At 45.0% G+C, this 17,154-nt stretch overlaps 1 protein-coding gene across 9 annotated transcripts in view; it reads right to left on the bottom strand.

Moving 5' to 3' along the window:
- Positions 1-8,830: 8,830 nt before the first annotated feature.
- col11a1a (collagen, type XI, alpha 1a) overlaps positions 8,831-17,154 on the bottom strand; it is an 89,459-nt gene continuing 81,135 nt past the window's right edge. For all 9 annotated transcript variants that reach the window (XM_061064069.1, XM_061064064.1, XM_061064067.1 and 6 more), the window contains 10 exons: positions 16,643-16,696; positions 15,726-15,833; positions 14,139-14,192; positions 14,013-14,048; positions 13,836-13,889; positions 13,497-13,743; positions 12,361-12,473; positions 11,978-12,046; positions 10,748-10,981; positions 8,831-10,218 (listed from right to left, as the gene is read on the bottom strand). In XM_061064069.1, the coding sequence (XP_060920052.1) occupies positions 10,072-10,218; positions 10,748-10,981; positions 11,978-12,046; positions 12,361-12,473; positions 13,497-13,743; positions 13,836-13,889; positions 14,013-14,048; positions 14,139-14,192; positions 15,726-15,833; positions 16,643-16,696 (1,116 nt within the window). In that variant the 3' untranslated portion in view covers positions 8,831-10,071. The remainder of the gene's footprint in view (positions 10,219-10,747; positions 10,982-11,977; positions 12,047-12,360; positions 12,474-13,496; positions 13,744-13,835; positions 13,890-14,012; positions 14,049-14,138; positions 14,193-15,725; positions 15,834-16,642; positions 16,697-17,154) is intronic.

Here is a 17,154-nt window from a genome sequence, read left to right as displayed (position 1 = left end):
CTGAAACATTAATCACAGTTTGAGGAGAATCTCAGAGGACGCCGCCCGGAGTTCAACCCGAGTCACTCTGTGCATTTACAAAACTCGAGTCACTGTTACATCAACGCCACTGCAGACACCTGCACTTGGATATTACTGCCTGAATCATTACACAACTATACCAGGAATAATATGAGGTAACTCTTAAGGATCTGAAGTTACAGAGAAGGAAACATTTATTTCAAAGTGTCAAAGAGTCTATCCGATCCAAAAACTGCATCCTATAGAGTTTATCTTTGCTAACAGCTTTTTAGCATTAATGCAGCGCCCTCTAGTGGCTACAGTAGCTATGACTTTGCAAAGTAGGAACACAGGTTACTGGGACACATCACTTATACTCAGAGGAGAATTTGTGCCTCTGGAGTCTTTACAGGACAGCAGGGGCCGGTTGCACCATCATGGCGTTTGTCTGGTCTGAAGCCAAGTCGGTCTTAACTTCACGTTCTAACTCCCAATTTCGACGTACTCCGTTCACACTGCCCCTCTGCTTAATGATTGTGTTTCCATGGCGCCACAACACTCTCCTCCGTTTCAAAGATGCTGCGAGTCTTTTTTCGACAGAGCACGCGTCAAGCTGGACAGAATATGACAACCTTAACAGGGATTCAGACAAAGAAACGCATAGAGCGTCCGGTCAATTTCAATCGCTCGATCGTATTTTCCATCACTTTATCAACATGACGTCAGAACAGGCACCGAATGAACAACAAATCATCCTCAGAAAGACAAAGAAACATGTTGGTTGAACGTTTTTCTCTTTATTCCAACGTGATCTTGTAGTTCTCATGTGATCTTGTAGTTCTCCTGTGATCTTGTATTTCTCCTGTGATCTTGTAGTTCTCCTGTGATCTTGTATTTCTCCTCTGATCTTGTAGTTCTCTTGTGATCTTGTAGTTCTCCTGTGATCTTGTAGTTCTCTTGTGATCTTGTAGTTCTCCTGTGATCTTGTATTTCTCCTCTGATCTTGTAGTTCTCCTGTGATCTTGTAGTTCTCTTGTGATCTTGTAGTTCTCCTGTGATCTTGTATTTCTCCTCTGATCTTGTAGTTCTCCTGTGATCTTGTATTTCTCCTGTGATCTTGTAGTTCTCCTGTGATCTTGTATTTCTCCTGTGATCTTGTATTTCTCCTCTGATCTTGTAGTTCTCCTGTGATCTTGTATTTCTCCTGTGATCTTGTAGTTCTCCTCTGATCTTGTAGTTCTCCTGTGATCTTGTAGTTGATGTGTGTACAGCTGCTCAGGCTGCGCTCAAGTTCCAGAAACGGATCCCGGATCGTTTGCTGAAGCAAACCTGTGGAGCTGACGGACCGCGGCACAAAGTATTTGGAAATTAGGAATCAGAATGAAAACTTGTACATGTACATTATTGTTTGTTTGAGAGCCATGAGTACTTGGTTTATGTTTGAGAGATATTTAATGACACACAGATAAAGTTTATCTCTGTGTGTCCTCGTGGATATGAACGTTCATTTATCCTTTCTGAAACTAATCAGTGTTTTCAGGAGAAGATTATTTCTCCATTTAAACCTCCTTATTACCTTTCAGAAGGTTCATTCACACAGAGGGGAACGTTTAGCAAGATTGCATTTCCACTTAAATCCCTGAAAACAGCGTCTAAATATCTTCGTGTTGACGGGTTTAAATCTGTCATTTAGCTGCTGATGCTTCCACAGGGTGACGAGGATATTCACCTCACTCTCCTGTCTTCTCTCAGTGGGGTGAAGACGTTTTTTACAGAAATGAGAACAAATAGCTACTCGACAACACGATCAGCTTTTAATCTGCCTCATTGAAACCGCTCTCTTACCGGAGCACGTCGGCGACTTCTACATATGTAATCGTCGATGGTTATAAAAAGGGATTCAGCTCTCTGACTCCCCTCGGTGTCCGACGAGCTCCTTCATCTCTTCTACAGAGAATACAGTTACATCAGACAGCCAGGCTTTCTCATTAACAGCATCTTAAAAATAGCTTTGAGCGGGTTGCATCCACAAACAAAGTTTCTCTAAGAAGAAGTTTGGAGTGGGAGAAGAACGATTATTCCCACAGGTTCATCGAGCTGATTTCCAGGACCTGCTCCTCCACCCAAACCGTTTCTGAAGCTCCGTCAGGGTCTGCCTGTGGTCTGTCACACGTGTTCAGTGATGATGAACAGAGACGTGGTTACTTCCTGCAGTCAGGTCGGATTGAGGTCCATTCATGTTCTGACTACAAACAAACCTCACCAGAGTCAGAGAGCCTCCTTTTCAGGCGGTCTCTGTACAATGGTTTGGAGTTTGATTGACAGCTTTCACACTAGCGCTAAATAAACGCACTAACCTGGCAAACAGACTCAAGTTCATTTTAACCGAATCGAACAGGTTAGGGGTGAAAACGTCCTTATGTTTAAATTGGCTTTTTAAAAATCATCATATGTTTGAGAAAGTCATGAAAGCCATTGTTTGGTACCTCAGATTAAACCTTCTCAGACTAACTCTGGTCAGCAGCAGCAGAGTGAAACATTGGAGAGAATGAAGTGAACATGAAAGCCGGAGAGCATCTGCTCGGCTGGTTTGTCTCGTGAAAAACCAGAGTCGTGCTGCCGCTGATCACTCCAACATGAATTCAATTAAAGCCGTTTTGCCTAAATGACATTTTATTTGTGTTACCTCATGAAGGACGTTATTCTTGTTCTAAAACAAAGTTGTGATAAAAACATTTAATTACATTTCTAATATGCTCTCCTGGTTTGACCCAGCGAGCCTCAAACCGTCCACGCTTTGTGTTTTCAACAGACTTCTTTACATCACTCTCTTTATCACTTTCTGCAGAAACGCCTGAATCACCCTGGAAATGGTGACGTATGAAAACTTAAACTGCAATAACAAGAGCGCCAGGAAAGTTCCTGCTTCCTTCCAAAAGTACCAGCCAATGAAGATGCTGCGTTCTGCACACACTGCAGGTGTCCATTTTCAGTCGCCCACGGTGGAAATGCAGACATACAAAGCCAGATAAAAACAAGGGAACACAAACGGTGGGTTCAGACAGGAAGTAGAACTGTTAGGATCTACGTCAGTGACCTTACCGACCAGCTCGTGTGAGCAGGGCAGGTCACCGATCTGTGGATCTGTACATTTGGGTTTGAGGTAAAAAATAAAGGGTCCCCGATTTGGAGGTTTGAAAATATGGTCACTCTAGAGTACAGCCACTGTACATGGGGTGCAATCTAACCGCTAGGCTAACTGGAGCTCCATATTCTTCTTTCTAGCTTGTCTTTCTTCACGGGTTTCCTGATAGAAGCGACTCATCAAGGAGCTCCTCCGGCTGCAGAAGGTGATGTGTTCTGGGCCTGCAGAGGGTCGGCTCTGATGAAGAGGGTCAGCAGTCTTAGGCCTCGGTTGCTGCAGGAAAGTGACTTCTTCTTTTATCATCCCTTTTTATTATTCTAAAGAATATCAGTAAGACAGATTGTTTAAAACAGTTAATGCAGAGACTCTGACAAAGTGGGTTTAAATCTCTTTTAAACTCTGCTCCATCAGCGGGTAAAGTGACACTTATTTATATGATAATGTTGGAGATTATTACTATGATCTTCCACAACAACTCCAAGAAGTTTGATTGCTTCATTTAAATGAACTGTGTGTCTTGAATATGTAAAAAGAACCATTAAGGCTGAGCGAGATCTCCGGAGACAAACACAGAATCCGTTAAAGGAGCCAAAAAGAAGAAAGCCGAGCTGAATCCTCGTGTGAAGCTTGATGTCATTGTGTGTGTGTGTGTGTGTGTGTATTCTCTTTGGTCGCTCGTCTACAAAGACGTCCTCTCCAAAGAAAGATAAAAAGAAAGTCTTTGTGTGCGCGGCTCAGACCTGTCACTTCTCTCTGATCCAGCAGAGAAAATAAAAGGTGTGGTGTTGGTAAGTCCTTTGAAGAGACGCAGGCCGACGCTAACATTTGTTTCAAGGAGGTTCAGATCTAATTAGGCTTATTTCTTCTTCTTATTTCAAGCAGCGAGGAGAGAGTTGCATTGATCTCACTGCAACAATCTGCACAGATGTGAGACTGGAGTGAGACACTTACAGGAAGAATTTCATCAAATTTTACAGATAAAGAAGAGAAGGAAACTTAAAGCAGGAGTTTGATGTTTTTGAGCTCATTTGCTTCCCAGGTCAGAGCTACATAACAACACCTCTCATGTCTGCACCAAGCAGCAAATGTAGCCGATTCTGAAGTGTAAAATCCTGCTGTTCCTGGAGTGTCCACTAGAGGCTGGCTGCAGAAGCACAGGAAGTCACATACACACCCATTCTAAAAAGCCTGTTTTTACAGCAGAGATTAACATGTTTACAGCCTGGTTCAAAAAAACAAATAGGTGTGATTAGCTCATGTCTCGATGGACACACACTGTACGGGGGGTGAATGTTTTGATGACTCATCAGTTTTGATTTGATGAAGGATAAGAGTTATTCACAATAAGGCGTGTAGCTGACCTGATTGACAGGTGGGCGTGGTATAACGGTTTGTCAGGAGGTTTAAAACCCGCCTCAGCTCCAGCTCTCAGTCTGTCGTTAGGTTGACTGAAAGTTAGACTGAGACAGCATTTCCAGCATGGAGACCACCATCGATGGGACTCCAACGCCCCCTGCAGGAACAGAGGGGTGACGTCACTCAGGCTTCAAACATTAATATTTACAGTCTGTGGTCATTCCCCTCTCTCTCTTTCTCTCTCTCTCTGTCCTTTCTAAATAAACACAAAAGGCTTTAAAGAGCTGGGTAAAGCTAACCGACACTCACCGTACTGTTAATACAGAGACATCAGAGTTTTTCTTTTCATCTGATTCTCAGCATGAAAGAGAATATGATCCGAAGAAAAGGCAAACTAATGCTTTTCATCTCATCTCTGTTACCCGTACAAAGTCACTGAAGTCATGCTGAGAGTGTCCAAAGAAGTCTCATTAGGATTCTTGTTCGACTAGTTGCATTAAGATCTCTGCAGCTCCTCTCTCTGCTCTCCTGGAAAATCAAAGAAGAAAAAGATACTTTTTTAGTTCCCTGACTCGACTTAAGCTTTGCAGATGTCACTTTAAATGACAGATTTTGTTACCTTTAGAAAGAATCTCTGCAGCCCCTGAATACTTTCTGTGATTAACTTACTGGGCTTGGGTGACTCTGGCTTTCTCACTCCATGTCCTATTGTTTACGGTGAGAAGGCAGACTCAGAGGGCAGAACAAACACCTAGCTGTGGGAGTGTCACCCACCTGGGGGAGGGGTTACTGCCCTTTGTGATGTCATGAAGGGGAAATCTCCAAACGGCATGTTTGAGCACACATTTTCTGAAAAGTGGAGCAGGCAGAAGACGGAGAGGATGGACTTTTCTCATCATTGGGGGGTTTGTAGACAGACTAGAGACACACATTAGTGTCAGAGAAACATGGGGAAGTGAGTTGGGGAAGTTGAACTGAGGTGCTGAGAACATGCGTGTTAGTTTAAATCCAACTCTTGTGTCCTGACTGAGGGTACAAACACCCACAGTTATCAGTGGTAGGTTGAAAAAACAACACAATGTTGGCTGTTGATCGAGGCTGGATCCCTAACCCTTCCACACAATCTTGGTTACTGCTAAATGGTAAATGGACTTGAGCTTATATAGCACTTTTCTAGTCTTCTGACAACTCAAAGCGCTTTTACACCACATGTCACACCCACCCATTCACACCCTTTCACACACTGATGGTAGTGGTTGCTATGTAGTATCATCCATCAGAAGTAACTAATGCCATTCATACACCACCACTGAAGCAGCGGGAGCAATTCAGGGGTGAGTGTCTCGCCCAAGGACACATCGGACATGTTGCTCAGCTGGGGATTGAACCCTTTACCTTCTGGTTGAGAGGCGATGACTCTACCGACTGAGCCACAGCCGCCCCTGCTCCTATTAAAATGTACATTGCTATCATTTACCGCCCACCAGGGTGTAATCTGAATGATTTTGTTGTGGAACTGGACATGCTGCTCTCAGAAATCCCTGATAATGGAACACCACTGATTGTAATGGGAGACATGAATATACACACTGATAAAGCCCAGGCAACAGACTTCCTTGCTCTCCTATCCTCATTTGACCTCACGCAGGTCCCAACTCCTCCTACCCACAAAGATGGCAACACTCTTGATTTAATTCTGACTCGGAACTGCTCGACAGCAAACCTGACTGTCACCCCTCTACATCTATCAGACCACTTCTTTATTCAATTCACAATCTCCTTGCCGGAACTCCCTCAGGCACACCCACAAATGGTGTCATACCACCGAAACATGCGATCGCTCAAGCCAGCTCAGCTGTCTAACGAGGTAATGGCTGCCATGCCTGCCCAAAAGGTCTTTACCGCACTCTCTACAGACGAGGCTACAGACATACTCTGCTCTACAATAGCCTCATCTCTGAACAAGCTCTGCCCTCTGGTGTCCAAACCTGCTCGCAAAACCCACCCTAGCCCATGGCTCACTGAAGTCATAAGAGAGCAAAGAGCAGGGCTGAGGTCAGCAGAGAGAAAATGGCATAAATCCAAACAGTCTGCTGACCTCAATGACTATAAGCAAAGACTTGTTTCATTCTCCTCCAGCCTGAAAACGGCCAAGAAAACATATTATCAGAACAAGATATGCAATGCCACAGATACTAGAAAAATGTTTTCTGCCTTTAACTCACTGCTTCACCCACCTCCTCCTCCACCCTCCGATCTTTTCACACCAGACATGTTTACCTCGTATTCTACTGAAAAGGTTGCAACCATCAGTAACCAGTTTTCTGAGCCTGACCAACTCAGCCCAAAGGCACCAACCAAAAGTGCCTCACTCGACTCATTCTCCTCTCTGACTGAGGATAAAGTCTCTAAGCTTGTGCTAGACTCTTGGCCCACCACCTGTCCTCTGGACCCAATACCATCAAGCCTCCTGCAGACCATTTCCTCTCCGCTTAATGCTGCACTTAAGCATATCATCAACTCCTCTCTGTCAACGGGTGTGTTCCCCACCGCAAGCAAACTCGGGTCACCCCTCTGTTCAAAAAACCCACACTAAACCCAGCCCAGGTTGAAAACGACAGATCGGTTTCTCTTCTGCCCTTTCTGTCAAAAATACTTGAGCGCACAGTCTTTAAGCAAGTCTCTGAGTTCCTGTCCAGAAACGATCTGTTTGACCCAAATCAGTCAGGCTTTAAGCGGGGCCACTCTACTGAAACTGCACTACTGTCAGTAACAGAATCACTACGAGCTGCCAGAGCTGCGGGTCAGTCCTCAGTTCTATTACTGCTAGACCTGTCTGCTGCCTTTGACACAGTCAACCATCAAATCCTCCTATCCACACTCTCTGAACTTGGCATCTCAGGATCTACCCTCTGCTGGTTCGTATCCTACCTCTCAGGGCGATCCTTTAGAGTGTCGTGGAAGGGAGAAGTGTCCAAAGCGCACAGCTTATCCACAGGGGTACCTCAAGGGTCAGTGCTTGGTCCCCTTCTCTTCTCCATATACACAAGCTCACTTGGTTCAATAATCCGCTCTCATGGCTTCTCATACCACTGCTATGCTGACGATACCCAGCTCTTCCTGTCATTCCCACCAGACAATGTTACAGTCTCTGCAAGAATCTCATCATGCCTTGCTGATATCTCTAAATGGATGAATGAACGGCACCTTCAACTCAATCTTTCAAAGACTGAGCTCCTTGTCATCCCAGCCAGTCCCTCTATGCAACCACAGATCAATATCCAGCTTGGAACAACCAAACTCATGCCCACAAAGTCTGCCCGGAACCTGGGTGTCATGATTGATGACCAGCTAACTTTTGAGGTTCAAGTAGCCTCGATTGCCCGGTCATGTCGATTTTCCCTGTATAACATCAGGAAGATCAGACCTTACCTTTTAGAACATGCTACACAACTCCTGGTACAGGCTCTTGTGATATCACGCATCGACTATTGCAACTCTCTACTGGCAGGTCTTCCTACATGCACTATCAAACTTCTGCAAATGATACAAAATGCTGTCAAAACCTTCCTAAAAGAGCACGTCACTCCGCTGTTCATCTCCTTACACTGGCTCCCAGTTACTGCTCGCATCAAATTTAAAACTCTGCTGCTCGCTTACAAAACAGAGACTAAAACGGCTCCTCGTTACTTTAACTCTCTCATCCAGGTCTACACTCCCTCCCCCCCACTACGCTCTGCCAATGAAAGGCGTCTGATCCAACCTTCACAACAGGGTCCTAAGTCTCTGACTAGACTCTTCTCCTCTGTCGCCCCCCGGTGGTGGAATGAACTTCCAAACTCCATTCGATCTGCAGAGTCCCTCTGCACCTTTAAGAAAAAGCTAAAGACCCAACTCTTTCATGAATACCTACTAACTTAATGATGGTCTCGATATCATTGATGATGATGGTTGTGACGATTGTTTTTGTTTGATAACGATGACTTATAAGATGGTTTATATACTGATTAGAGCTCTCAAGAACTGCCCTCAATGTTGTGCCTCTGGTCACTTCCTGTCAGCACCTGTGTGTCCAATCAGACTCAAAGCTGATCGTTTGCTCTTACTGACATTGTTCCCTTTTTTTCTAGATCCTTGCTTGTGTTGTACTTACTCTCTGATGTACGTCACTTTGGAGAAAAGCGTCTGCTAAGTGAATTGTAGAATTGTAGTACATACTGAGTCCCGCTCTAATCTCTCTCAGCAGCACACTCGGCCCTCTTCTCCCTCCACTGACAAAAAGGAGACATTGAATTCACGTGTTGATTCATGTACTCAGAATGACGGGACTTCTTGTGAGATGGATCTTTATTGGTTTTTCAAAAAGGTGGAATTGCACGAGCCCAGAGTCTCACAGATGATCCTCGATGTGAAGCATGAAACATGTACAGAAGGTGGCTCCACGTTTACACAAAACCATCGAGACTTTCAGTTCACTGTTGTTTAGAATCCAGTTTTTAATATTTAAAGGAACTATAAAAAGCACATGAACACATCTTCTCATCGTAGTTACAAACATGGGTCACCTAAAGGGCTTCTCATTGCATTCACAGAAGGATTGGAACAGTGGATGTCTAAAAGTTAACGTAGTTTTAAGTCTCTTTTTAAAAATCCCCACCCAAAATATATAAACTTAATTGCGTAACCAGGGTATATACAGGGCGTAGCGTCCTTGCATCTTACAGGTTATCAAGAAAGTTTGAGGTATACAACCGAAATAAAAAGCCTGTCAGCAAACAAACAGAAGGACAAATAGAATTAAATAAAGGAGAAATGAAGGCTTCCTGCGAGCACAGGGTCACAACGTTAGTGGGAGATGTTTCCGTGTTGGCGCCGGTGGATTGGTCCGGGTGTTTCAGCTGCGGACTCTCAGTATATACAAAGGGGCGTACAGTCTAATGCAGCCGTGGAGAAGGCTTTAAATGCTCACTTTATTAGCTTCACCACACGGACACAAACAACAACAACAACAAAGCAGATTGATTGGATCGAGCCGTCTTTAAGTTACCAAAGAATCGGATACACATGCAAGTTTTGAAAGTGGATTCAGAAATAACAGTATTGTACAAAATAATAATTACAGTTTTTATAATTATCAAAATACACCTTCGTTCTTAGCACCTCTTTTGACTTTTTGTGTTTTTTTTTTTTTTGAACAAGCACCATTGTAGTCGTTTTTTCATAACAGCACCTGGAGGACCCCGAGAGGAGGTCGGTGACCCCGGTGGCCACCCCTCGTGGTTACCTCTGATTCACCCCCTCCTGCCACGCGTTCCAATGTCCTTCACCTTTTGCTCCTGACGTGGTTTAGTCGTGTGGTTCGAGCCCTACAAGGGCAACAAGTATCTCCTGGGTTACACGTACATACATGGACAGACATGTTTGCTACACCAACTCTTATTCAAAACTTGCATGTGGCATAGAAAAGGGTGGGGGGCTAGAAATGGGGTTCGGTGGTACCCAAAACGTCTCAACTTGACTTTCTTTGCTGGCCCCATCAAGTCCTTTTTTTTTTCTTTTTCTCTTTTGATTTAGCCAAGGAAGCAGACGGGCCCAACTTCGAACCCAAACTTCTGATTGGGGTCCCCAAAGTCAGTCAACATGACGTCGATGATCGGAACCTGATCGATTTTGGGAGTATTAATCTCCATCACAGTCTTTCCGTAGCCCTTCCTCATCTGCAAAGAAAAACAAAAACAACCCCGAGGAGGGAATTAGACGAGCTCATCAGAGATGTTCACACATTATGTCTCTGTTTTTAATCACAGCAGAGCTGCTGGGAAAACGCCGCTAATGTGAGTCTGAGATGAGTTGATTTATTTTCTCGGCCGTCAGCCACAATCACAGCACTCCACTCCCGCTTCGTTTTACTCCTAATGTGATTTCATTCCCCATCATTTCAGGAGGATCAGTTCTGTTTTGACGACAAACTGATCACATCCACTCAGAGCTCCACATGTTCTTCAGCTTCTGAAACACTGCAGACGTAAATGTGACAGAAAGCGTTGAAAAATCAAAGATTCAACCAGCTATGTTTGAGGCAGGCTCCCGCTTTTACAAATCATCTGCCTCACTGATGATGTCATCTGCCTCATTGATGATGTCATCTGCCTCACTGATGATGTCATCTGGCTTTTGACTTCATCAAACATGTCCTCACTCATGCGCTGCTAATTTAAACAAACAGTAACTATGGTAATGACTTACCGCGCATCCATCTGAGAGGGCCTTGATGTAAGGGTTATTGTCGAAGGACATCTCCTCGTCGTTGGCGCCCAGGAAGCGCAGTGCCCTGTCGTAGCTGTCGCTGGTGGCGTCGTGCCACGCCACGGACTGGTGGCAGCTGTAGGTGAAGTTTTGCCGGGCCGAAGCCGTCAGTAGTCTGAGGAAGGTCATCTGCACCATGTTTATCGAGTTTCCTTCTGCGTCAACGTACGAGAGCTGAGGGAGAGAGAGGGAGAGAGAGAGAGAGAGAGAGATTGAGAGAGGAGAGAGAGACAGAGAGAGAGAGAGACAGAGAGAGAGAGAGACAGAAAGAGGGAGAGAGAGAGAGAGAGACAGAGAGAGAGACAGAGAGAGGGAGAGAGAGATAGGGAGAGCGAGAGAGACAGAGAGAGAGACAGAGAGAGAGAGAGGGAGACAGAGAGAGAGACAGAGAAAGGGAGAGAGAGAGAGAGAGGGAGACAGAGAGAGGGAGAGAGAAAGAGAGAGAGAGAGAGAGACAGAGAGAGGGAGAGAGAGAGAGAGAGAGAGAGAGGGAGACAGAGAGAGAGACAAAGAGAGGGAGAGAGAGAGAGAGAGAGAGTCAGATTTATAAATCTAAACTTTGTCATCTTTTTCCACCTCTCCTGCAGACTTTGGACTTTAGAGAAACGTGTGCTCTTCAGGTGTGAAGATAAACTAAAACCTTTTCTGAACATGTTTAAGACCAGAACTCCAGACCAGGAGAGATGTGCTTTAAACCCATCAGAGTCTAACAGTGTGGGAATAAACCACGAGACGTCTGTGTGACGGATGCAGCCGCTCATGTTTACACTTTCTAAATGTTCAAGGGCGCGGAGAAGAGAAACACTAAACTGTGCTGTGCCTGAATCCTCTCCAATGTTTTATTGATGCTCTGCTCTGAATGTGGAGCAGTGGGAGAATTGTAATGTTCTGACAATAGCACAAAACGAGCCGCAGTTCAAAGGGATGCAGATGATTTGAAGGAGACGACGAGGATGAAAGTGGATCGCTTACACTCCCTAATTCTCCCCGCTCTAAAATGTGAGCGCTGTAAACACCGTCAGGTAGTTTGGGGATGTCTTGATGGGGAGCAGCTTCAGGTCACCGCTCACTTTTTCATGGCTGGTGCTGCTGTTTGAGACTTTGAGCATCTGCTCGCCATTTTGCAGAGAAACACGGGAGAATGAAGTCAGAGCAGCTGTGCACACTTACTATTTTACCACGCTTGAATTCACTGAACCAGGACCCGGGCGCTTCTTTGGGCCATGAAGATATTCTGACCTGCAGAACATAAAAAGAGAGAGAATATTAAAAGCAGGTTTTGGTTATAAATCAACAATAAACATGAAGCATGTTGCATACAGCACCGCCTCCAGGGGACTTTGTTATTTTAATATCCTTGAAAAATCTTTTGCACAAACTTCAGATCCACATTGTTTCTGCCTTTCAGGGGCTTTTTTGTGTTGTTTGCACAAAGTGAGCATCAGATCAGAGCTCATCCCTGCAGCACATCAGAGCTCTGTGACAGCTTCATCTGAACGGCGGCTCGGGATCTGATAAAAACACCGTGATGAGATAAAGGTGGAGTCACTCACTCCGTTGGACTTCTTATCAGGGTAGATGCAGGTTTCTCCTCCGGCCGTGAAGTTACAGTAAACTTTGAAGGAGTCTCCGGAGCAGCCCTGGTTTGGATCGATCCAGTACTCGCCTGAGGAGAAACAGAACACACTCAAACACCCTGCTCATCCTCGTCTCCACTTTCAGCGAGCCACATTCTTTACCTCAGCTCTGAAGTCGTTTACTTCTCCTTTCAGGGCCTTTGCAGTGCTAAATAAAATGCTATCATTAAGCCTTGAGCACGGAGTTCTTTATGAGACACCAGTGTTAGAAAATGTTTCCACTTGATGAGTCGTAATTAAGCTAAACGGACACGTAATGTGGCAAATAGAAGCTTTATCAGAACTGAGGGGCCAAGGGCTGACGGGGGGGACTTATTTACCCGGATGAGACAAAATAAAGACACCAAAGGGAGAAAGACGAAAGCTCTAACGTCGATGCTACAGAATATTTCTACAAGCAATGTTCAAAATCCGTTTTTCAAACTAAGAAGTTCAGAACCGGTTGAGAATAAAACCGTGACCATTAAAACCAAAGCAGACAAAGAGAGTGTTTTGATGACTGTAAATATTAAGGGACGATCCTTTTTGTGTTTGGACCAGAGAAGGTAGACGGTTTTAAGACACCCCCCACATGGCCGTTTTGGACGCCCCTCGGTTTGCCAGATATGAGAGCAGTTATCAGGTCAACAGGTGTTGCAGCGATGGAAGTGGTCAAGAGAAGTGGTTCAGATAGAAGTGATTGTACCCGACCTAAAAAGCCTCTGCATGTTTCTAATAAGCTCCACGAGCAGAAACGTGCTCAAACTAGGATCAATATTGGAGATGCTTTTGAAAAATGGAGAGAGGTTAGAACACAGAAAGGTTTACAGACCCATGCAGAGCTGGATAAACACTGAAGCTTCAGAGTCCACCACATGGTGACCTGTGTGAGCATGGACTCTAGAGAGGAGGGGGGGAGACAGCTCTCTATAATGTTTAGAATTTAGACTGCAGTACGCATTCTAACCACTCAGGGTCAGAGTTACAGACTGTGGTTTGATGACATTTATAATGAGGTGTTTGAAACTGTTTCTTTACTATCCAATCTTCACTCCTCCTGTGACTGATCTTACCGTCTGGGAACTCGGGGTGGCAGAGCTGCAGGTCTTTGCATGTCCTGGCCGGGTTGTTCTGCGTTCCCATCGGGTACTTCATGCGTTCGATGTCCTGCTTGAGGTTGTTGAGCGAGCCGAAGATGTCCTCCATGCCCTCGCCGTAGTCCATGATGTTGGAGGCTGCGTCTGACTGAACGTCGCTCGAGCGCTTGGTCTTCTTTGGGGACTGGATGGGCAGGGGCTGGATCACCTCACCTGGGGGGCCCTGTAGGGCGGAGGAGGAAAATAAGGGTTTAAGAATGACACCTGAGGGTAAGGAAGGAAACAAAGGAAGGAGGGGAGGTGTTAAAAACTCACAGGAGGACCAGGAGGACCGATGGTACCAGTGTCTCCTTTAGCTCCAGCAGGACCCTGAGAAACCAGAAGAGGGACTCATTAGACAACAGATATTTAACACACACACACACACACACACACACACACACACACACACACACACACACATCCGCCTTTAAAAACGCTGATGGTACTCACACTTGAACCCTTGGATCCCTTGGGACCTTGGGGACCCTGCAGGAGAAGAAAGCGCGGCAGTTTAATCAAATCGCTCCATCATACGTGTTGAATTTTAATGAGCAAGGGAGTCAGTGACGGACTTACAGGCAGACCGGGGGGGCCTGGGGGACCAAGAGGACCAGAAGATCCACCGATACCCTGATGATGAAAGAAGTCAGACATGAATGAAAGAAAACGCAGAGATAAAAGAGAGATAGTGAGGCTGGAATAATGAGAGAAAACTTTAGAATATAAAGGCCGAGGAGTTCATGAGCAGAACAGATATATAACAACAGGAAGCTCGGACTCTGAGGTCTGAAGGTTTTAATCAAAGAATCGTGAAGTTTGGTTTGAAAAATTTTAAACAAATAAAAGTTAAAGTTTGTCGTCCAGCGTTTGAAAAACACAGAGTGAGAAGAAAACGATCATCGCTGTTAGAAAACCATGTTGCTGTTATGAGAATTTATCCAGGCGGTGGTGTGGGCGTGCCTGGAAACATTTCATTTACATATCTTAGGCTCCGCCCACATTCAAGTAATTTGACATGACAGTGTGCACAAACATCCAATTCGCTCAGCTCCACCCCTCATTTGTTGAACCCAACGTGTTATCATAGTTTCCTTTGATGATTTTGACATAATAAGGGAGAAAGACTGTTCAACAGTGACGCTGCGGGGGCCGCATGCTCAAACTAGGATCAATATTGGAGATGTTTTTGAAAAATGGAGAGAGGTTAGAACATAGAAAGGTTTACAGACCCATACAGAGCTGGATAAACACTGAAGCTTCAGAGTCCACCACATGGTGACCTGAGTGAGCATGGACTGCAGAATTTATAATGCAGTACCCATTTTAAACACTAGGGGTCAGAGTTACATACTGCTCCTTTAAGTTTGGATTGTGTTCTTTCTCGTGTTTGATGCTGACGGTTATGTAAATCCAACCTTGGTTTATTTAGTATGAAGGCTTTAAAGGAGTTCAAGATGAAAACTTGATTTCAGCCATGAAGAGAAAAGCAAACGGAGAGCTCTGATTGGTCCTCTTTTATGAATTCACATTCAGGAAGCTCAATTTCATCTGCAAACATTTTCACCTCGACCCTTTGAGGATTCTGAGAGAGGATTCTGCTGAGGCTGAAAGGGGGGCATGAGGATTTCATTAGACCTAATCTCAGACGCTTCATCTAAGCCTTCACCTTAAATCAGCGAGTCAGGGCGGGCTGAGGGCCGTGGCAGGACAGACGAGCAGAAGATTCACTCTGAATGTTTGTTTAAAAATGGATGAAGGCTTCACCATCCTTTAAGAGAGAGAGAGAGATCCGTGGACTGCTTTTATTACGGCTTCCTCAGCAAGTAGACGGATCCTTTACAGAGACTAGTATCTTATTTCTACTCTAACATATCTCCTCTGGTGGTATCAAGAGTTCATCACAGCCCGAGAGTCTAATAAAGATCTATTCAAAAGGGGAGACAAATAAAGAACTCAGAAAACCTTTAAGCCAACTTTACAATCATTTAAGAAACATGAGGAGGGGGATGTGTTCTTGTGATACTTTCAGTCAGCAGTAAATAAATGTGGGTGTTGACACCTGCAGCCACCGAGCGGGCGGGGCAGAGCGCGTGAAAAATGGAGTGAGGTGACGGGTCACACACCCTGAGGACCAGCACAGTAACAGAGTCATTTTTTACTTACACTGTCGCCCTTGCCTCCGGGGGAACCTTGAGGTCCGGGCAGACCTCGGTCTCCTTTCTCTCCTTGCTCACCGGGAGGTCCGATAAGGCCGATCAGACCGGGGTGACCCTGCAGGACAATAACAAATGAGCACAGAGGACGATCAGACACGACAACAGGGAACTTTTGTGATCTCAGACTTTAAAGCTCCTGCAAACACGAGGCGTAGGTGATGTTGGCTTGTTGGAAAATGTTCAGACACTGATCACGTCTTGTTTTAAATTTAAAGGTCTCATTCTCTCCTTTTGAGTCCATCGTGTCCTCGTTCTGGAGAGCTGACTTTGTTCTTCAGGGGACGTTCAAGAGTTTATTCATGAAAGAAAAATGATTTGAAACGTCTCTCCTGATCAGATGAAAAATACATTAAAAAAAACTCAACAACAATCTACAACACAAAGGGAGCGACTCTGAAACCAGCTCGAACCAGGCGGCTGATGTCACAATGTTTAAAACACGCCACCTCCATTGTGTTCCTTTAACCTGCCTCTCTGCAGCCATCATCATGAGTGTGTGTGTGTGTGTGAGGAGAATTAGACAGAGTAATGCGTGCTGTCTGAGCGGCGTTATATTTCAGATGAAAATGTGACGGCACCGTGAAGAAAGGAGCGAGATGAGACGGATGAGAGTGATACATCACATTCAGACGCGTTTTCATTACAGAGAAAAACTCATTTTGTTTCCTTAATGTTTAACACCAGCCCGCTGTGGTTCTAACGCTGCTTTGTGCTGCTCAAAGATGTCCGCCTTCTAAATGTTTGAGCAGCTGTGGAGGCTTTGTGTGAGATCACAGAGCTTCAGTGTTTTCAGGTTTGTCTTCTTTCAGCCGATTTGAGGTCGAGAAAATGAAACCAGCCGAAGAGAAATAGAGCAACACTCACCTTTTCACCTTTAGAGCCAGGGTCACCTTTCAGACCAGGCAGGCCGGGAGGACCCTGAACAACAAAAGAGCGAGTTAGAAATCAATTCGACACAGAGAGAAAACTCACAAAAAAAGACGGACAGGACGGTTTGAAGAGAAACTTAAGCACAAAGTGAAGAAACATGAAAGAGAACACAAGAAAAGGCTGAAAAATCATCAATCATACGAAGAGAAAAAACACAGAACTGAGAGATTACAAATGTGACTGACAGGAGAAGAAACACTAAACTAAGAGAAACAAGAGAGATTTAATTTCAGACTTTTTGTGCCTTTTATTGGAGAGACAGGACAGAGGATGCAGTCAGAAACCAGGGAGAGAGAGAGAGAGGGATGTCATGCAGGAGAGGTTGGATTTGAACCGCGGTCGCCTGCTTGGAGGACTACAGCCGCCGTGCATGGGGCACACGCTCTAACCACTAGGTTAGCGGCGCCCCCTAACAGGTAAGATCTTTTTGAATTAACTTTTAGACT

This window comes from Labrus mixtus, chromosome 19 (assembly GCF_963584025.1).
Source record: "Labrus mixtus chromosome 19, fLabMix1.1, whole genome shotgun sequence".
NCBI classification, from domain to species: Eukaryota; Metazoa; Chordata; class Actinopteri; order Labriformes; family Labridae; genus Labrus; species Labrus mixtus.
The sequence above is the reverse complement of the archived record's forward strand: the minus strand, read 5'-3'. Positions and strand labels throughout refer to the sequence as shown.